This window comes from Taeniopygia guttata, chromosome 4, assembly GCF_048771995.1.
Source record: "Taeniopygia guttata chromosome 4, bTaeGut7.mat, whole genome shotgun sequence".
Lineage (NCBI taxonomy): Eukaryota > Metazoa > Chordata > Aves > Passeriformes > Estrildidae > Taeniopygia > Taeniopygia guttata.
The window spans coordinates 43,961,244-43,982,901 of record NC_133028.1 but is presented as its reverse complement, the minus strand read 5'-3'; the positions used below and the strand labels follow the sequence as shown (position 1 = coordinate 43,982,901).

The window sequence follows — 21,658 nt, the reverse complement described above, 5'->3', positions numbered from 1 at the left end:
AAGAACAAGAAAATGAAAGCAGTAATATATTAACTGTTTCTTTGCCTACAGGCAAAAGACCAAAATGGTGTAATTAGAGGTAGTGACTGGATGCTTTCAATTTAAATTGGCAGCAAAGGTGGAAGACTTGTCCATCAGGTTGAGCAGCTTATTCTAAGCTTAGTCCGAGATGTCCTCGAGCAAGTAGTCTTACTTGTGAAAACCCTGTTGTTTTTTGACAGTGGTTTCTGTTAGCATAGCAGGTGAGGAAGGTGACAAGCTGCTGAGGAGTGTCACTTTCCCAGTGTCCTCCTAATTATACTCAAAGGACATGACCCAGGAGCTGTCCTGTAAAGGACCTGTTTTGCACCTGCATCTATTGTACGAGACTTTTATAGTTTTGTCCTTTGTAACAGATGCATAAAGCAGAAAATTCCACCCTAACCACTGGTCCGGACTGCTCTCTTCTCTTCCAGTTGGGGAGCAAGGTGTTCGGGTGCGGGAGGCTCCCGAGGCCTCTCTGGGACGGAAAGCATGACAGGGGTGCTTGTCACCCGCGGGCAGAGGCCGGGGCCGAGCGGCCGTGCCCGGGCCCGGGCCCGCCGCGGCCGGGCGGGGCGGGCGGAGCCGTTGGGCGGGCCGGGGCGGCCGGGCCATGGCGGCGGCCGGGGGCCCGCACGGTGCGCGGGGCCTGCACGGTGCGTGGGGCCGGGGCGGCCGGGCCATGGCGGCGGCCGGGGGCCCGCACGGTGCGTGGGGCCATGGCGGGACACGCGGGCGGGGGCGGCCCCTCCGCCGAGCCCCGGCCGCGGTGGCCGCGGTGGGCCCGGGCAGGGAGGGCTCCCGGGCACGGGGGGCTGGCTGGCTGGCGCCGGCAGGCCCCGGCCACCGCGACGGGGACTGCGGGATGCCGGCCCCGTTTCGTGGCCATCGCTGCCGTCAGGGCAGGTGGCTGCACGTGTCACCTTGTCGCTGGTGTTCCTGTCATTCCGTATCCCCCACCCCCCGGTTGTTTTATACTGGCACCGAGTCCCAGTTTAACACGGCTGCCATTTGCCCCGGGCTCTGAAAGCCTCCCCTGGAAGCTGCTGAAGGCAGTCATGACGGGTGGCTGCACAGAGTCAGGGGGGAGCCTGCAGGCTGGTGACAAGCACTGGTGCTTGTGCCAGGAGGAGGATGAGGTGCTGGGGATGCTCTATCCTGCAGCCCTGGGTGCTGCCAGCAGCCCCCGTGAGGAGCAGCCACTGGAGAGGAAGGTACCACGGAAAAGCAATACAAACATCTGCTGAGCTGCTATCCTGAGGAGATGCACAAACTTCATCTGCCATATGATCGTTGCACGCTAAAGAATGGCAGCCCAGGCTCCACGTGTTATCAAGCTTTTAAATTCACCTGTTCTTGTCTTTGCAGTGTCATCTTATACACCTTGCATGTGTGCACACCCACGCAGCAGGTAAGAAGCCCTCCCCTCCTGGCTGGGTGTTCAGGCCAATGCCCCATGTCTCTTGAGAGGGCTCAGTTGGGGATTTACACCAAGCAGTGAGTCAGTGTAATGACACTGTGATAAACACTTGAGAGGAAATTATGTCCGGTTTTGTCCTTACCTCAGCTTCTGAAAAACATCCGACCATCCTGCCCCTTCAAAACAGAAGCTGTGACTCTTTGCTTTACAAGGACTTGATCTCAAAAGGAGTTATCTCCCTTAAGGAAGGAGTCTGTGAAGGCTCAGGCAGTGGAGGGGAGGTGTTTCTGTGTCTGGCTGAAGCAAGGCATTGCTGGGAAGCATGAGCAGGCCCATACAACAAAGGCTCCACAAGGGCTGCCTGTCAGTGAGGTGGTTTAACCCCTTCAAGTTGCAAAGCTGCTGAAGGTACATCCTGAGTGAGGTTGCCCGTCTGTCTAGAGCTTTTGCCATGATAAATATAATCTTTCTTTTTTTAATTGGAAAAAGAATAAAAAAAGATTGCCAAGTTGAGTTGAGAGACCTGATCTGAATGTATATGTGCCTCATTCCTTGGCTGGATCATGATGCAAGCTTTGCACAGCAGTGTGGGGCACTAGGGCCATGTGCTCTATGTTGTGCTAGATTTGGCTGTGGCTGTGTGCTGGATCTGTGCCAGCAGCTGAGGAAAAGCAATGAGCCTGCTTGCAGAGATAGTGCCAGCTCTGCAACACAGATAGGCTTGGGGGGGACCTCTGTTTGCTAATCATTCACCCCTTTTTACTTTTGCAAGGAAAACCCTCTGGGGACCCACTTGGGAATAAAGAGCTTAAACTGGGGTTTGGCTCCTGAAATGACGTCTGCCTTCCTGACCATGTCCTGTCTTGAACTGGTGGCAGGGGGCCAAAGTCCTACAGGCAGTTGCCTTGTGGGATCTCAGCAGGAGCAATGTTTGCAACGCTGTGGCCCAAGTTAGGCGTGACAAGAATCTCATGCGGTGATGATGCTGTAACAGCAGCCTGCCATTTCAGGGATCTCTGTGGTGCTGAGCTTTCTGACACTCATTTGCCAGGGCTTGGCATCTTACTAACATTTTTAGCCCCATCAGAGAAACCACAGGTGTGTCCCCAAAGCACAGATTGTTTTCTGTTGGCAAGTATCTCTCTCTGCTGGTGTCCTTGCTCTTCTCTGGGCCATGCTGCCGCATTGCCAGGTGACATGGAGCAGGGAAGCAATGCCTCAGGCTTCCACCTTCTGTATTTTTTCCATGGTGGAGCACTTCCACAACTGCCTGCACAGTGTGGTTGTTCACCAGCTGGCTATGGGTAGGCACCTGTAGCCCCAGTGGGTGGGTATGGGCTTGGTCTGTGACATCAAGGAGTTGTGTAACACACTTGTGGCACTGGATTATCTTGTTCTCTTTTCTGTACCAAGGCTCATAAAGTTCAGACATTGCAAGTCACTGGGATTTCAGGCCTTAGAAGTGATACCTGATCTTCGTTAAAGTTTTTGGTCTGTTGTGTATTCAGTAAAAACATTTCCAGAGCTTCTCCTAGGGCAGAGACCATGTATGTTCCTGTGTCTATACAGCATCTAGGACCTCTGTGCTAAATGGACTGAAATAAAATGTGCTCCTAAAGCTATGTGGAAACATGGTGCTGTCCCCATGGTGCCTTTTAGTAAACCACAATGTGATGATAACAGGTTTTTGTTCATGTGGGCTCCCATAGGCTGGGAGATCATCCTTCTTGTACGTGTTTCATTGTATGTTATTGACCAGAAAAGTTCCTTCCCACTCTTCTAGCGATCAGGGGAGGCAAAATTGTGAATCTGTGTCTCTGTAGTCCAAGAGAAAACACAAAAATTTGTGGGCTGGTGAGTTTGCCAGATTAAATGGGTGGAAAGTACTTGGAGAGGTCCTTAAACATGCTCTCTCAAGGGAATGGAGGCAAAAGCACAGGGCTTTGAGAGTGTTTGTTTGGCTTTGAGTACAGCAGTAGCTTCTTTATGCTTTGTTGGTTTAACTGTATGGTTAATGGCATGTTTGTCCTTTTCTGCAATTTTGGCAGGATAGAGATCCTTGCAGACCCCAAGCCACTATTTTGCCAAGACAGCAGTCCGACGTAAGTAGGTGCTCAAACAGCGCTTGCTCAGGGGCTGGGGACTGATGGGACTCAGCTGGAGCAGACCCTTGGCCATTGTCTTGCTACTCCTTTCCCCTCTATCCCTAGAAAAGCAGACTGAGATGTTCCATACTTGAAGGGAACCCTTCAATTTGCTCTTTTCAAGTTCTCAATCAAAAACCTGGGCTTGACCCAAACCTTGCCTTTATTGCCCCATCTGATCTGAGCTGCCCAGCTGAGGTGTTGTGGGGTAGGATGGTGTGTGGTGTGACCGGACCATGGGAGCCAGTCTTGGAGGATACAGCCCAGCTTTAGGATAGAGTTGCTGTCTGTGTGATGTGATCAAACTACAGCTTGACAAGCCAGGGCAACAGTCTCTTGATAACATCTCTTCTCCATTATCTGTATGGGTCTTGAAAAAGGTTCCACAAACCCATTGCCCTGCTGTTCTCTGTCCCAACTATCCCGGTACCCTCTCCCACCATGGCCTCTCAGTGAGGGATGAACAATTCCAAATTTGCCCTGGGCACAGGAGAGTAACCACTAACCTGCTGTAAAACCTCACCCACTTTCCATGGCACACCCTGACTGCAAAGTTGTTACTATTTTCACTGTCATACCTGTGGTATAGTTAAGTGGGAATGGTGAGGCAAAAGAAATGCAATGATGAAACTCCTCCAGGGGTTTCAGAGATGTAATTAAATGACCCTCTCTGCACATCCACTGGTAACTAAAACGTATCACTTCAAGAATCTTTTCTTTTTAGTTGACAACAACCAGCAGGAGAGTGTTGGGAAATTCAGTCCGTCCTACAGAAGGAGACTGCTCAGGGGGTGCTAGTGGCACTTTGCAGGTGCAGGGAGCCATAGGACATGTGTGTGTATGTGTGTTCCATCCTAGGCAGGGAAGGATAGCCCCAGCAAACACATTTCACACTTGTGCCTGTTTCTAAAATTTGACAACCTTGCTGTTCATGCTAGGCTTGTATGGGGAAACCAAGAGACGATATGGACCCTCTCATCAGGTGCTATGACAGCTCGACCCTCTGCAAGAATATTGTATCTGTGCAAGCCCAAGAAAGATTTTACCATCTATGGGCGCAGGTCAGTCACGTGGTGGCACATCCTGGGGAAGGAGACAGCCCAGAGCATGCTCTCTAGTGGGCTATACTGGCTCCCAGGGAAAGGGGAGATGCCATCTCCTCTCCTGAAAAGGCTGCCCTGCAGATAGCTCCATGGCACTGAAACTCACCAGCTGTTTTGTGCTTGGAATGGGCTGTCTGAAGCAGGGAGGAAAGTGCTATGGGAGTATAGTCACCCTGAGTACTTGACTTCCAAAATGGGGAGAAACTGTGGAGTGCTAAATTTGGTGACCTTTTATCTCCTCATACCCACTTCCCAACTGTGAGAAGGACTTCTGCAACACATAGTTGCTGAAGCCTGATTAGAGCTCTGGATTCCCATCAGCTGCCCTAGGAGCTTGTCTTGATCTCAGTATCCAAGCACAAGAGAGCATGTTCCTCTGCTGTAACAAAAATACCCATCCAACAGCTCTGCTTTGGTTTGAAGTAGACATCATGTGCATGCATGCATTTCTTAATGGAATGTGTGTTGCACCTGTGAGCAGAGAGGAACTATCCTTAGTATGTTCCATGTCCCACTGGGGCTGATGCAGCCCAGCCAGGCGCCTGGGAAGTCCTACATCCTTTTAGAGTGTGACCTTAATCTTTAAGGTAAGATGAGGAACAGAGAAATCTTGCAGTGTTCTGCTGCTGGAAGGAATCCAGGTCTCTTGCCTTGAGTTAAACCTCTGCTGTCACTGCATGGTGTAAAACCTAGATCATGTTTTGCAATTGGAATGAAAATTTATGTAAAAAGTGTAAATGACAGCGGTGCTGCATTACTTGAAGCAAGTAATTTGTAACTCTTTTGGAGGAGATGAAGCTCTTTTGGAGTCAAAATGGTGGTTGCTGGTCTGTAATAAGTCCTAGCAATGAGAATGGAGATGAAACTGTGTTGCACTCCTGGCTTTCCTCTACCTGGAGGAATGTCAAGACGTGCATGTCTGTAGTTTTCTCCCCTCTGCCACTATCACCAGTTATGGGCTCTCATCCTCCTGAGAGCTACTGTCTCTTGCTGAAGGTGTCCACATGACAGCACTTCCTATCTTTCTGCTTACCTCTGCTTCTTTCTTCCCTGGTGATGACAGGCATATTCCAACAGTTATACTTGTTTTAAAACTGGATGAACAAGGCTGGACGAACTAGGGGAGACATCAAGATGAAAAAAGCTACAAGGCCACAAAGTGCTATCAAGCCATTGTAACAAAAAGGTTTATAAATTGGCAGAGCTGACCAACATAAATGCTTCCTGATGTTGTGGGGCAGCTTCTTTAAATGGTCCAGGAAAAGCTTAGACTTTGAAAGCAGTGCACTGAGAATGCTTAAAAGAGGACTCTTCAGATGCCAACAGCATTTAAAGTGAGGAAAGCTCAGGTGTAAATGCCTAATTGTTCATGGCTTTTCTATGTGCACCAGTGCCAGATTTTGTACGTGCAGCAGGCATGGCTTTTTAACCCGACTTAGGTTACCATCTGCCAGGATCATGTTCTCTGTCAGTTGCCTTTTGCTAGCTCTTCTGTGCTGCTCCTCACAATCCTTCTCTCTGTACAGCTGCAGATCAGTAATCGGTGGGAATCCCTTGCTACCAAGGTTTGGCTACCCTTCTGAACGGCTGCTGAGGTTGTCTGAACCTAAAAAATACCTCCCTGCTTTCCTGGAGCAAAGGTAAGAAAGCCTATAGGGTGCTATGGGTAGAGTCTTGGGCCTTGCAGCATCAGTGGTATGTAATAAACGCAGAGCAGAGGATGGGTAAACAAAAGGCAGAATGCAGAGCAGGGTCTCTGCTGGGATTAGAACTTCTAGATTCTCTCATGGGATGAGTTCTACACTGGAAATGGCCACAAGATAAAAGCTGCTTTCTACTGCAGCAAATGTGAGGCTTAGACATCCCAGCTGCTGCCAGATTGGAGAACATCTGTGAGTGGCAGTGCCATGACTCTCTGCTTCCAGATCCCGTGAGTCCCCCGAGTGGCCTGTGTCCCTGGCTGCACAGAACTATAATGCCTCCAAGCGGATACTGCAGCTTGCCCAGCCAAAGGCGGTGCACCCAGACTTTGTGCCGCCCAGAGAGGTGAGGAGGAGGTTGAGTGAGATTTGGAGGGTACAGGGATGCAGCAAACTGTCCTGAGTTTTTAGAGCCCATGTCCCACCCCTGGATGTACCCAGTGTGTAGAGGGGAGAAGCTGTCTGGTTCTGCTGTGGTTTATGACGCTGCAAGAAGCTGCCTTTTCAGAGAAGAATGTTGTCTTTGCAGATCTGCTGAGAGACAAACAACAGCAAGGTTGGAGCAGCCTAGTAAAGCAAGAGAGCCAAGGGGGGCATCTGGCTGCATCCTTTGATAAAGCAGCCTGGGAAAGTGGAGAAACCTGATGGAAATGGCATGTTTAGCTCTTAGGGAGTAGTCATGTTTGTAGTTGGGCAGCTCTGCTCCTATCTGAGTACACAGGGGGCATGAGATTGCAAATACTATGTGTATTTTAACTACATTTTACCAGAAGCCTAATTTATATTTCTGAGCTTGTTCCTTTTAGGTGGGTGATTGATTTGACAGGGGTGAAAGGGCTTGAAGCAATCTCAGATTACACTCATTTCCATGGCAAAGTCTAGGTTTTCTGGATACAGCCTCTGGGGCTGGGAAATGGGAGGCTGGGCTGGTGCAGGACTGGGGAACCATAACCCTGCGAAAAATTTTGGAAGAAGTTCCCTGCTGGAGAAGTAATCACATTTTCTGTAGGAATGCAGTTAACTGCAGCAGCAAATTTACCTAAAATCTGAATGTCTCTTCTTAGCAGGAAAGTTACTTGATTCAGCCAGGAAGATGAATATAAAAAACATGGAAGGAATTTCTCTGTAGTTTTACCTGGCTACACAGGCTGTCATTACAGGCACTCCCCTCCTGACTGTGAGTGGGCAACAGCTGGGGAATCCCTATAGCGCCAAAATTACTTAATAGTTCAGGTGAAAGAAAAATAAGGGATTATGGAAAATTAAGAGTGATCATGTGTGCAGAGGAAGGATGCTGGGATGCTCATCCTTGTGGAGAGGGAGCATATCCCTTTGGGCTGCTGTACAAGCTCTGTGTCTGCACATCCCTCCCACATTCTGGATCCATGCAGGTGCCAACACAGATTTCCAGCTTTGCAGTTTCGGCCAAGGCATCGGCGCGGGTCGAGAAACTCGCAGAGCCCTTGATCAGGGAGATGACCTGCTGCTCTAAGCACACCAAACCTGGTGTTGTCATCTCTACGGTAAGGCAGCATCACCCGAGACCCTACATGGATGGGACTTCTGGCAGAGGAGTGGGCACAGGTGCTCAGTCACTTGTGGCTCTCTTCATGTCAGCCCTGGAATGTGCTGCTCTCCATGAGGCTGGTGTAGCTGTTTCCTGAGCTGGAAAGCAGGACTTGTGCTCCATTCAGAGCATGAACTGACTCCCAGCACATATCCCCAGAGACTGGCAGATCTGTGCCTAACCTGCACTTGTGGGAACAGGGAGAGGTGGACAAATGCCTGTCTGGGATCTCCAGTGCTGGGGGTGGATTGGACAAAAGTCTGTGAGTAATAGGAGGCTGGAGGGCAGGCTGTGGGACTGGCCAGGCAGTGATTTCTCCTTCTACGGTTTTCTTGGTGCCAAACAGCTGAGGACATGACTGAGTCCCATCTGTGTGTGGTCAGTGGCTGTGAACCTGGTAACACTGAATTGGTTGCAGGCTGAGCACCCTTGAATGCCAGGAGCATCTCTAAGGACCTTCCTCCCCATTCTTCCACAGGTTTCCAGGGCATCTCAGAAGGTAGTTGCAAGCCCTCGGACCATTGAGCTGTCAAAGCCCAGACAAGTCCACGCTAAGTTCATGCCTGCACGGGATCCTGAGTGGCCTGTGACAGCGGCTGCCAAGCGTGCAATGGCTACAGAAAGGATTGTGGCACTGGCCCAGCCTACCGCAAGGTAGGTACTGCTTCCCTATCGTGGGGAAACAATCAGCTGCCAGCCCATTCTGTGTGGCTCATGGCACCTTGTTCATTTGTGTTTGGCCAGAGAGATTAGGCCAAGATTAGGAAGTACTCTTCCACTTCCAAAATGCATGGGTTTTATATGTTTGGATGTGTTAATGCTACGTGGATTGCGGTTTAAAAAGCCCTTTTGTGGTAGAAGGGGACTCAAGAGAGAAGGAACAGGAACTCTTTTATTCCAGCAGAATTACTGGTTGGGACTTGTTATTAATTCCAACTATAAAAAGCAACCAACTGGCAAAAGGCAAGAGTGTGATACACTCATGTTGCCCAGCATGTTGCAGCTGACCTCAGCCCAGTCTGCAGGAGGTGCTGGGGAGGATGTTTCACAGAGGGTGAGGGAATGCCTAGCTGTAGTGGCTGTGAGAGATACTCCTCTCCTGACGACAGCAGTGGAGGTGTGATGCCTTTTGTCCTCCCTTGACAGTGAAGGGCAGGCTTAGGTGGAGGTGTGGGAGCTTGCAGGCAGCTGACAGCTGGCCTTGCTCCAGTCAGGACTGACTATCCCTACCCTCTCTCCTCCAGACCTCGAACGGGCTTGACTGCACTCAACCCGGATGCATTCAAAGTGAAGGAGGCTGCTCTGAAGGCAGTTTGTTCTCCACGGCTCGAAGAACTAGCTCGGCCAATACAGCGCTAAGCTCCTTCAGAAATGCTCCTGCTAGCTGCCCACATCACCCCTTGGAACATCATGTCTCTCTCTGGGCTCTGCTGTGGCTGGAAGATCTCTTTGAACACAGCACAGAGGCAGCACTCAGCAGGAACGCTTTCTGGGAGTTAAAATAAAATCATTCCTTTAGAAAGTCATCAGGGAAAATTACGGAATTCAACTTCATGTGGGAAGACTCTCTTCCTATGATGGGTTATGTCTGGAGTTTCTCTCTTGATTGTTTTGTTGTAATAGTTTAAGAAGTAATGAAACAACTACTGGGGGAAGGCAGCACAGGAACTGTCCTTTCATGCAGGGAAGTGTGGCAAACCAAACCCAAGAGCATGCAGTAAGCTGATGCAACATAACTCCTGAATTTGGGTTTAAAATTTTTTGCTGAAATTTAAATGTCTTCTTACTGACACTCAAAAGTTTTGTGCTTGTGACAGAAGTAGAAAGACAAAAGGCTACAATGTATGTTGAGTTGGCTTGGATTTGGGACCTGTTTTCTTCAATGCCTGGAGAACAGGCAGATCCACTTACATAGGTGGGTTAAAGCTGTAGGGTTCAGATACTCAGTTGTGTGACCTTGGGCAAAATAAGAGAGTTCTGTGCTGGGATTTTTGGAGCCTAACTCAAAAAAGCGGAGTTCCCCTCAGTGTAAAAGAGAGGGCAAGTTGCAAAGGCTAAGCAGAAAACAAGTATTGGTGCCAGAGTCTGTTGTGAGCTCCAGTCAGGTCTGTGGGTCAGTCAGTTTGGCAGCTGGGTTGCAGGGGAACAGCACAGTCTGTGCAGGGCATGACATAAAGGGAGAATGCTTTTATCTGCTTCCTACAAGGTCAGTGTGCTTTGCACTGGCTGCCCAACCACTGGTGACAGGCTGGAGATACTGAGGCAAGAGAGATGCTCAGTGGTAAGGGACAAAAGCCACAAATGAAAGCATATGGCAGTTTCAGAGCCAATGTATTTTAATCTTGCCCTTGTTAAGCTGATTTTCCTTCCAAAGGAGTAGAGGCAGGTGACCACAAACCAGAAGGGGATTAATGAGACGATCCATTAATTGATTCAGTAATCCACTAAGCAGAGGAGTTACGAAGACTTTTGAACAAGGTAAGGTCACTGTGAAATGGTGCTGGTTATTTTTAGACCAGGCATTGTCCTGTGCCAGGATAAATGAGAGTTTGCACTTCGTGCAAGAGCCCCAGTGCAACTGCATTCCTCAGGCTTGAGAATGGCTGGGAGGAGACTGGGGTCTCTCCCTAAAACCCCCATGCTGTGGGGGAACCCCAGCACCACCAGCTTCTGCCACCCTGGGGATTGAGGGGTGTGGGGTTGTGTGGGCTGCCGTGCATGGACCCATGGGTGCCCTAGGAGCCAAGGCTTCCCATGGCTGTCCCTGTGGCAAAGGGAAAACCCATTGTGCCCACTGAGGCTGCCTGGGAGAAATATTGCCCATCCAGAGGAAGGAGTCTGCCTCCTATCATGGGGGCAGAGAGCACAAGCAGGGACATAACACAGCTTCTCTCATCAAAAAATGTTGCAATTTATTACTGCACTGGGAAAAAACCCACGAGTTCTTTCTCTTTGGTGACCTTTAACCAAAAGGTTAAAAAGGTATTCAAGGGTGCTTGGCTTGGTCTGATTATGGTGGAGGCACTTGGTTTGCCAGTATTCAGAGCTGATTCAGGCATGTCAAGCCAAACCAAGTCACCTGAACAACACACCTGGTTTTCCAGATGCCGTACTCTCCGCACTTTAAAGCTAGCACACATACTTTCCCTCTGGGGATTTTAAGGAAAAGGAATCTTTATTTCTTCCTTCTATATTTGAACATACATCATGGCAGAATTTCTGCAAGCCTGAGACAAGGGCATGAAATTGCCTTTTCTTGTGCAGCTGCTGTTAATGGGTTGGAATCCCTGGATAGGTTATCAGCCATCAAAAGTTGTATACACACATGTGTATGTGTATATATGTATATATATAATTTTTTTTCTGGTTATGTACATATTAAATAAGATTTCTGTTAAATAGCAAAGTATTACTTAGTATTGCAAAACCTATTGCAGCAGAAGAACCCCAAGGAAACCCACTCTGAAGAGCTTCACCATCCTTTATAAGAGGCAAGGGGATTGGAGCAGCATCCTCTAGTCCCTTACAGACCCGCTTTCTGAGGGCAGCCCTTCAGACTTCCTCCACTCCGCCAGGCGCTGCTTGAACCATTTCTGGAGAAAAAGAACAAAGCAGAGGCTGAGTGCACTGAGCTGAGTGAAGCCTCCAAATAACTTTGCTAAAAGGGCAGATGTCAGCACGTGGGAAGAGGTGAGGGGAACTCATGGTGCTGCTGCCTTGTAGCAAGGTGCTGTTCCCAGGCAGTACAGGCAGCCAGGATGGTGACTCCTGACCTAACAGTCTTGTAAACTACACATGCGCCTCTTTCAAACTCATTTCTCTAGCTCACTTCAGACCTTGACAGTGTGAGTGAGTCCTTGTTTTATTGCTGTGAGCCCAGGTTTTCTTTTGAGCAGAGTAAGAGACTGGCTAAGAAGCTGAATGGTGTCTGTTTAAATGACTGGAGAAGTCAAACAATCATTTGCATGTCCAAAACTGACAGGAATCGAAAACTCACCTGTTTCAGAAGGCATGAGAGGTATGTTGCACATTGAGTCTCAGCAAATTTAAGAACAAATCTATTTTTAAAATTGTTTAAAAATTGTCTTGGTGTTGAGGCAATATGCATATCTATGTTAGCAGTAACTTAGCACTATGTCTGTTGTAACTTAGCAGCTGGAAGCCTATTCCAAGAGCTGCTGATGCCACTTCAAGGCAGCACAATTTAAAATATTAGATAAAATGTGTGGTTAAAGCTACACTACCTAAGAAGAAAAGAAAGAAAAGAAATACTACTCAAGTGCCGGAAGCACAGCTCAGCCTTTTGTTTGGCAATGTGCCTGTGATTCCTTTTGTTGCAGTTCATTTTGTTGCTATATTTGTTCATGGTTATTTTTGAAGCTATTATGGTCCATAATGATACAACCACAGTGCTCTCTAGAAGTGCCTCTCAGTCTCTCACTGCCTTTGACCACATCCAGTCATATGATTGACAGCCTAGCCTCCTCTCAAAAGTTTCACTTGCTGTCCTAAACTATAATCTCCTCTTTGCATCTCATTGTTAATGAATTTTTTATTAAAATGGCTGTTATTTATAGATGATAAAGCACTCCAGATGTCAGGGGCAATGATACCCTGTGTTCTATGCAATGCAGGCACTTTTCAGTTCACCCCACTTGATCCTGTCCCTAATATGACCTCCATCTCCAAATCTCTAGGAGCACACCAGATCAGTGGAAAAAGATAGCTATCAGGGAAGATTTTAAGACATCTACAGAGGTGCCCTTGGGCATATATAGTCCATGTTTACAAGTTGCTTTAGGAAAAAAGAAAAAGGAACAGTGTCATTGCTATGGAGAAAAAGGTATTTTATGGGTACTGTCTCCTCGCTGCCTCAAACAAGCAGTGATTGATGCCTGCCTGTCACCAAAGCACGGTCCACTCCAGCTGGAGGACTATTGTGCAATGGGTGCTGTTCCTGCATCTTTCCCTGGGGCAGCTAAATGCTGACACTGCCAGCTCGGCTTTTATACCCCTTTGGCTTTGCTGAGGGAGAGCCAGGCTTGGCAGCTCTCTGCAAACTGCTGCTAACTTTCCAGTGAGTTGGATTTCTTTTCTGTACCCATAAATGCTGCTATGGGTCTAGTAATCACCTGCATCACAATGAGCTGCACTGCCACCTGAAGGAGCTGGGAAGAAGCCTTTTGTTTCTGAAGCCTACGGTAGCCTGCAGCTAGCCAGTTGGAGCACAGGGGGTGGTGGAATTCCCAGACAGTGGCAGCTTGTCCCTGTGGAGGGGTGTTTGGGGGCCTCTGTATCTCCTGGAGAGGCTGACAGACTTGCCTGACATCGGGGCTCAGCGACGCTGAGGGGGAGGGTGTGTAGCCTGAGCATGTCCCACAGCACATCCTGCAGGAATTGCATCTATCCTCTATGGATTTTATAATGACAGTAGTTTCTTCAGACCTTAAAACCAGCAGTAGTTTGTGCATCCAAGACTATCAGAAAGGGTTTGGAAGAACAGCATGCGCGGGTTGTACATTCAGGAGCAGAAACACGTGGAGCACAGGAAGGATGTGGGGTACAGGGAGGTGCTGTGTTGAATTAAAGCTCTGTGGGTGCAGTTAGGGGTGTTCTGGGGGTTGCAGAGGTGCACAGGAGACTTGTGAGTGCAGGGGGCACGGTGTGGCAGGGAGTGCAAGGAGGGAGCACACGGGGCACAGAGGAGTGCAGGCGGTGTGGGGGGAGCATGAGAAGGGCAGGGGCTGCTGTAGGAAGCCTGTGGGGGACAGACGGGTGCAGGTGTATGACAGACCAGGACAGGCAGGAGACGGGCACAGAGGCATGCAGGGGGAGCGGGGCTGGTGCCAGGGGCAGGATGAGAGGCATGCACTCACCAGAGTCTGCTCTTCGGAGAGCCCAGTCTCAGCAGCGATGAGGCACAGTGTGGTGGGGTCAGGATGCTTATTCACCTTGCAGAAGTGGTATTCCAGGATCTCCAGCTGCTCCTCAGTGGGAATCACTGGCTTTTCCATGGCTATCTCCTCCTGGGGCAGGTCTATGGGGACAGGCACTGCCGAGAGGGGCTGGTGTCATTGCTCAAGCTGGGAGTGGCCAGCGGGGCCACACTCGCTGAGCCCCAGATTTGCCATCCGTGTCCCCACCAACCTCCCCCCACCCCGCTCCAGCTGTGGGCTCTGGCTGCAGCAGGGCTCAACTCCCTTCCCAAAGGCATGCCAGGGAGCTCAGCTGGGAGCACCAGCCCCCCAGCAACTCCTGTCTCAGTTTCCTGCAGCGACCACATGCCAGCAATGCCCAGCACTGAGCTGTCTCACCATCCTCAGCTGGCAGGAAGCTGCAGGCTGCTCAGCAATCCCCTGGTGCTGTATTTATAGCCAGCGTGCCTCCCATGGGAACGATTCCTGTTTACAGCCGTATTTAGGCCTGGGCGTCACTTAGGAGTGATGTCACAGCAATGGCCATGTTCAGGGGGTTAATTTAAAGACAGTAGTTAAAAAACATTATTTGTCCTCTGGGTGAAGGGACAATATCTGACATCTAACCTAGTGGGTTGTTAGGTTGGTTTTTTTTTTCCCTACTTCCCAGTGATCAGGCAAGTCTGTGCAAAGGAATGGTAAAACAGAGTATACATGATCTTCTGGGAGCATGGTCTATAACCCAGGAACCACCCTATTTCCCCTCCTCAGGATTAGTGTCCTGGTCCTTCTCTTAGCAGTGTGGAAAGACATCACACAATGCTGGCCACGAGAAAGTGAGCTGCATTGTTTTAAATAATATTTAATGTTACCACATGTGGGCATAAGCAGTTAGTCCTATTGTTCCTGAGCATCACTGGACTGGTTAGTTGATTGGTTGAATTTTACTGTGTAAGTGTTCAAATCCTTATGGACTGTACCCCGAGTATGTTGCTCAAGCACTTGCTGCTTCTGACTGTAGTCAGTCCTAGGTGCTCCCAGCAAAGGCAAGACCAAGAAGCCCATGTTTTCCTCCAGAGTAACACTTATCCCACTTGTGCTTTGCATAATCTCTGGAAGATTTGGCCCAAAAGAACAAGCAAAACAAGTGCATCTTGGATAAGTCCCACACCTATCTTCTGCTGGGCTCCAGGTTTGCTTTCACATGGCAGAGGGTCGAGCTTGCTAATTCAGTCAACTAAAACACAAGGCACTGCCCCCACACAGCATGCACAAGTCCCTTGATGCTGAATCACTGTGGTGTTTCTGAAACCAGGCTGTGGGGTATTGGCAGGGGAGGAGCTGGTTGCAAAATGTGGCCTTTCTTGATCTGCTCTCCTGCTGTCCCAGTTGCTTGGCCCATCTCTGTTGGCTGGTTGGTTTTGCTGGCTCTCCAGTGCTGCCAGGACCCTTGGCCCTTCTTGTGACTTCTGTGGGCCATCTGCTGCAGACCTGCCCTGCCTCCACACTGCAGTCCAGCTTTTCCTTCCCTTTGGCTCTGGGGTATAATCCTGGAACATCCATCATGCTGCACTCCTACTGCATAGGTTTAAACCCAACTGCTTTCTTGGTTGACTGGTAACTCACCTTTAGGTACCTTGGGTATTGAATGCCCCATGGCTTTCACTGCTGAAAGAACTGCTAGGATAGAGCTCAGCTTCAAAACTGTCTTGCAGCTTGTGAAGAGCCAGGCGCAGTGAGAGGCTGGAGAGATCCTCTTCTTTGAACTTTATCTCATAAAACAAAGATCCCCCCGAGCCTCCTCTGCAGAAAGTGCTTTGACTAATAAAAGAATCCTTTGGCATTTGAGTAGGGGCTTATAAATAGACCAGGGCTGGTTGTGAAACAGCCCACTCTGCTTGAGTCACTTGGTAAATAATGATTGTAACACAGCGGTTGTGTAACATTGGAGCACCTCTGAGCTGGATGGAGTGCTGGTAGACAGTATAGACAGTATCACCCACCAGCCCTGGGTGGACTGAGGAAAGACCATCTTTAACCCCAGGTACTGCAAGCCAAGCTGGCCTTGTCTGCAGTGCATTGCAGCTGCCTGGGTTTCCTGGGGTCGGCTCAGTTCAGAAGCTTCCATATAGGAAGGGGACATCATCATTCAGTTCCTCATTCATGTGAGGTAATAGGAGTCTGCTGAATGCTGCTCACCTATCTTAGATGTTTGTAGACCTCTGGAAAAGATGCAGGGGTAGAAGGAGGTCCCCTGGAATTGAGGTGCTACTCTCCAGCATTGTGGCTGCCAGTCTCTCTATGAGGTCAAAATGCAGATGAGACCAAGCTCAGGCCACAAGTCCTGCCTCTCTTTTTTTTAGTACACCACTGAGCCACCTGCCCTTCCCAAAGAAAGCCCAGCCACAAAGGGATCCTCATCACCTCCAGATCATGTATCTAGCCCAGGCCACCAGCAGCAACATGTCTTGGCAGCTCGTAAATCATTGTTTGCAGGCTGCCGCATTAATGTGCATTGATGTGTGTGCATGGATTTGCATAGGGAACACAGGCTTCACCTTTCATGTTTCACCTGCGCAGCTATTTCTGCTTCTGATTATCTCCAGGTTCCTGAGGCATTTCCCCATAGGACACAGTATCTTCTACCTGCTGGCAGCTCAGGGTGCCCCAGCATGTGGGATGTGATGCCTGATGGCTTTTCTTTGTGTCCCCTTTACCCCTGCTCTGGAAGGAATACAGTTTTGTACCTCTCAAGGTTGTGAGATGGGTTTCAGGAAAAGGCAAAAACACTGGGGCTCCTGGAGGGCTTTGCAGGTCTCCCCACATCACTCCACTATGTCCTGGAGGCTTTCAGGAGCCATGTGATCCCTGTGCAGCAATCTGGGGGTATATGACATGACTTGAGGGCACTAGGAGTGCCTAAATGGACTGGCCCTATTGGGACCACTAATCACCTGCCTACTACTTAAATGGAGCCTTGTTTAAGCCCAGGCATGCAGCTGGGCTTCAGGCTGTCCAACGTCTCTCCCTGTACAGGAAAGGTGATTGTCTCACATTTCTTTAAGCCTGGCAGAAATATGGAGACTCACAGCTGTTTGTCTTAGCTGCTGAAAAACACCACTTCTCACTGCTTTTTTCCTCTTAAATTTTTGACAACATTGAAAAAAAAAGCTTTTTCAGTGCAAGGAATATTAGCCATTCAGAAGGGCTGTGGGGCTGCAGCTGTCATTCAGCTGGGGTTTACTCACCCAGGCAGAAATGACAATGCCAGATGCACTGTCACAGGGAAACCACCACACCTGCTCTGTCCTAAGTGTCAAGCTAAAGACCCCTGGGGAATTCACACTTGGCTCTGACTGTCCTGGTTTTAGGTACAGTGATGTGAGAGCAGAAGCTTACAAGTGGATCAGCAGTTGCCTGCGCTGTGGGCAGCTCCAGCCAGCATTGCTATGTACATGACAGCACCTGGTGCTCTTAGTGTGGCTGATAGGGTATTAAAATGCACCTCCAAGGCCATTTTGGAGTGAGCAGACAAAAGGTAATGGCTGATGGACACAAGTTACAGCAAGAGAAAATCTTATTATAAATATATAGTACTCTGCCCATGTCTTGCGGTTGCACCCAGCTCCCCAAAAACACTCTGGGGTTACTAGCAGGACTCCTAGCTCTGGCCTGAAATGGGAAAGGACATCTTTCTGTCCACCAGCATCCTTGTCCAGCACTGCTAGTGCGGTCAGCATTTACTATCCTGGCAGAAATCTGCCACTTTTCCAGAAAAGACATGATCGCTGTTTGCTCAGCTTTGCTTTTTTGAACAGTAGTCAAAATATCTGGCTGGCTGTGCAGCTTTCTAATGATTTACTGCACCCGAAGCCCCTAGAAATTTCTCTGAGCAGTAGCTCCTGCCAAGCTGATGGGGCTCCATAGCCTCTGCTGGGCTTCTTGACCCCTTTCCCAGTGCTCCCACTGTCAGGGCAGAGATGCGACTGGAGGCATCTGCATCTGGTTTTAGCTTGCAGGTATTTCCTGCCACTGCAGGGATCAAAATAGCAGTTCTCAATGCAGAGCCCTCTTACCCTCCCTTGCTCTGCTGTAGAGCCATGTCCTGTCCTGAGCTTTGCTTATCCTCCTGCTGTGTGGTGGCTGTGGATAACATCAGCCAGCATGGAGCACAGGATAAGGTGGGACAGAGGCTTTAAAAATAAACCGGGCCCTGCCATAAATAAGGAAAAAACACCTGTCATGCATCCTGTAAACTACCCGTCCAGTCTTTTAGAAGATAATATCGGATGGGAACAAAGCAAACGGGAGCACTGCAGCTGCTGCAGCAGAGGCAGGACCCCGTGGTGGCCCCCGCCTGGGGGTTCTCCTGCCTGGGCGCCCTTCTGCCTGCCCCGGGCATGAGCCTTTCTGCCCTGCTGGGTGCAGCTCCGACCTCCTCAGCATCAGTACTCACAGGAGAGCTCCTCTCTCCATCCCCCCATCCCCAACTGCAAACCCACCCCAGCACCCCCAGCTCAAAGCCTGTGCTTACCTTGAGCTGGCAGGGACCAGAAGTGTGTAAAACAAGAGCCCCGCAGGTCCTCGGGTGACTGCTTAAGTATCTGCGTGTGTTTGACAGGCGGGGACCTGAAAAACCTGCCGCAAATCACAGGAGCTCCCGGGATCCACAGGCGCTCTCTGGGCTGGTAATTCAGGTTTGGCACCCGCTCCCCTTGGCAGGGCTCCCTCCGCGCGTGGCCGTGCGCGCCGCGGGCTCTCGGTGGCCCGGCAGCCGCCGGGGCAAGTCCGCCGCGCTCGGGGCCCGGGACGCGGGCCCGGCCGGGGCTGCTTCCTGCGGGGGTACAGGAAAGGTGCAGGCGGGGTGCGGCGGAAACTGCGCTTCGTACAGCGGAGCTGCAGCCGAGCCCGCCCGTCCCTCCCGGCCGGGACGCATCCCGCTGTGAGGAGCCCCGCTCCCGCCTTGGCCGATGGAGCCCGGCAGCGCTCGCCGCTGCGCACGGCTGGATTCTGCTCTCGCTTTAGTGTCTTGCAAATGATGTGTGCAGGTTTAACATTCCTGAGTCTGCTGCCACTTTAGTCAGCCCTGTGATCCCGCCAGGCTGGGTGCGAGGGCAGGACGGGGTCCTGGCTCTGTCCTGCTGCTGCAGACCTCAGAGGCGCAGCCTGGCCGGGGATGGGGAGGGGAGCAGGGCGTCCCCCTCTGCCAAAGCCGTATCCTCGATTAAAGTGCCTAGGAGCCTGCCGTTTTCAGTGTGGTGGTCTGGAAGCATTAGACAGCAGCTTAAAAAGAGGCATCTTGTGGGGTGGAGTGCAGTAGGGAGGGGCTGATTTATCTCTCAGTTTATAGACAGCTGGAAGGGGATGCTGGAAAATCAGAGAGGCTGAAGAAAGGGTTTATGAAAAATTGAGTACGGCTTGCAGTGGCTGAGATTATCTGCCAGAGAGAAACTCAAACTGGCACAGAATGCAAAAGCTGTGGAGCTGGCTGGAGCGAGGCAGGGAGCCCTGACACTGAGGAGAAGTGGCTGGACAACCCAAGCAAGAAACCTGCCATATGTTTAGCAGTGAGCCAACACTGTCCTGAAGAGGTTTTGTAATGTTGGCGGAAACATGGGCCAGGGCAAGGGGATTGCAAAGAGATCTGTGCGAAAGGACAGGCAGACCCGTGCCAGTTTTCCTAGCAGGATGGCATTGATCAAGCAAGATCAAGGGATAGCTTCAATGCCTGATAAACCAAATGGTGCTGTTCAGTGGCTGCCAGAGAGGTTTTTGGGGGAAGACTTGATCCTGCATGCCTTGGGCAGGCACCTGGCCAAAGGAATATGTCCTGTTTATCACTGATGCTAAGCAACAGGAGCACGGCTACCAATGGGTGCACACAAGCAGGTTGGACGACGTGTCTGGGGGATGGCTCCAGGAGCCATGGCTGGGGGCATCTGGGTGCATTCAAGGAGGCTGGGGCAGACCCCTGCAGCAGGACTCAGCCTCGGATTTCAACCCCAGTGTGGGAAAGTCCAGGCAGAGGTCCTGAACTGCATACTGACATGTCCTTAGGGCAGCTCTCAGGGATTTGCTACTTATCTGCCCCATGTCTGTGCACTGCTCTGGCATCTGCTCTTGGCCAGCCTCAGTGACAGGATAGATGGGAAAATATCCTGGTCCAGAAAGATTTTCCTATGTTTGTATGATGTATTTTTTTTCCTTCCATGCATATGCTCTGAGTGCTGCAAAATGTGAGTAACGTGGCCTGCAGGAACAGGATAGGCTCATCTCTTCCCTTGTTTATTACTGTCAACGGAGAGAAAGCCTTTAATGTGGAAAAACCCTTTTCTCTTAGTCTGAACCCAGCCCAGGCTTGCACTGGGAGCACTGGCAGTGACGTGTTTCAGGCTGCTATACCCCATTGAAATGGTTTCAGAGGTGCTGGGAGTCCTGCAGTGACAGTGTGAAAGTCATGTCACAAATCTCTTTGCATCTGGCTGGCACATGTTAATGCTTCTCTGACCTTTTCTATAATCTTTAACACCTCATTTCTCCTGGGAGAGGGTCTAAGTACTATTGGAATTTATGGCTCACCTGATATGAAGAGATCCTGTTCCCATAGGATGTCCTTTGTCAGCAGAATTAGAGTAAATAGAAACAAAATAAAGGGTGCATCCAGGCCCATCGCAGAGACTTTCTTCCTGTTGAGAAGTAGTACAGCTGTTGTGATGTGCATTTGACAATTTTGCATAATACTGTGGCATTGCAGGGAGGGGTTGGCAGCTGCAGCCTGCATTCAGCACCCTACTGCTCTGGAACCCTCTTGCAGAGGCTTGAATATCATTGATATTGTTCCATGGCAAGATGTTGGCTGAAGTCACTTTTGCAGGGGTAGGTGGGGTGGGCATTCAAAACACAGCTCATGCCCATACTGGCCCAGTTGTTGTCCCTTTAACACTGCATGGAGACAGAATGGAAAAAAACCATGGAAAGGAGAGGGGCGAAGCAACTCGTCAAGCCATCAGGATAGAATGGGCTATAACATAGCTTTTCTGACTTGTTCCTCCTTTTCATGGATGTGTCTCTCTTGAATTTTGCCATGTTATCTTTCCTGAAAATGAGGCTTAGCACCAGCACCCCTTGCTGGGGATTAAGCAGAGATTTTTTTTCCTTTTTCTGAGTATGTGAATTAAAAACTACGTGCTTCCCAGACTCCACCCCAATCCAAGTGCCAGAGAGAGCGCAAAAGCTTCCTTTCTCCCTCTGAACACCCCAATGCAAAGGAAAACCTCAAAAACCATCTTCTGTTTTGTTTACCGGTGGCTTTTTTTTTTTCCTGATGTGCTGGGGGTCTCTGGCCATTAATAAAAATTTTAAAAAAATGTGGCTGGAAACAAGGCTTTCCATAATATTTTGGCTTCCATTCAGTTAGAGAAGAGACTTCTAACTAGCCAGTACTGACTCACAGCACAGCTCTTGCAGCTAAGCAGATGAGATTTCTACCTCCATAACCCACTTGCCCCATAACAGCACAAGAGATCGGTTGTTCTTCAGGGTGCAGCTGGCAATTGCCTTTGTTGGACGTCCCAACACACAAGAACTCAGACTGAGTCATTGTTCTTTTGATCATTTTCCCCCTAGGAGAGCAGCAACACTGGTTGCACCCGGAGAGCCAGCAGCACACCGTGCTTACCCAGCCCATGCCCTGGGCAGGGGGAAGAGGAGGAGGGCACAGGGGGCTCCTGCTGCTGGAGCAGGGCTGCTGGCCTGGCCTCAGCAGCTGCCTCTTCTGCTCTCTCCTTC

General features: G+C 50.0%; 2 protein-coding genes across 7 annotated transcripts; one reads left to right on the top strand and one right to left on the bottom strand.

Moving 5' to 3' along the window:
• The first annotated feature begins 573 nt into the window (after positions 1-573).
• Positions 574-9,481, top strand: SPMAP2L (sperm microtubule associated protein 2 like). 6 transcript variants are annotated; one of them, XM_041715876.2, is made up of 9 exons: positions 574-677; positions 1,390-1,432; positions 3,490-3,543; positions 4,524-4,646; positions 6,215-6,328; positions 6,614-6,734; positions 7,780-7,911; positions 8,434-8,609; positions 9,200-9,481. In XM_041715876.2, the coding sequence occupies exons 1-9, from the start codon at positions 635-637 to the stop codon at positions 9,312-9,314; spliced, it is 921 nt and encodes a 306-aa protein (XP_041571810.2). In that variant the 5' UTR covers positions 574-634; the 3' UTR covers positions 9,315-9,481. The 6 variants fall into 6 exon arrangements, with proteins under 6 accessions (XP_041571810.2, XP_072784591.1, XP_041571812.2 ...); XM_072928490.1 differs by lacking the exon at positions 4,524-4,646; XM_041715878.2 differs by lacking the exon at positions 7,780-7,911.
• A 1,630-nt stretch (positions 9,482-11,111) lies between these two features.
• Positions 11,112-19,819, bottom strand: HOPX (HOP homeobox). The gene is made up of 4 exons (XM_041716068.2): positions 19,740-19,819; positions 18,405-18,889; positions 13,832-14,007; positions 11,112-11,548 (listed from the first exon to the last, which is right to left on the bottom strand). Exons 1-4 carry the CDS (start codon positions 19,817-19,819, stop codon positions 11,471-11,473), a joined length of 819 nt encoding a protein of 272 aa, XP_041572002.2. The 3' UTR covers positions 11,112-11,470.
• Positions 19,820-21,658: the final 1,839 nt, after the last annotated feature.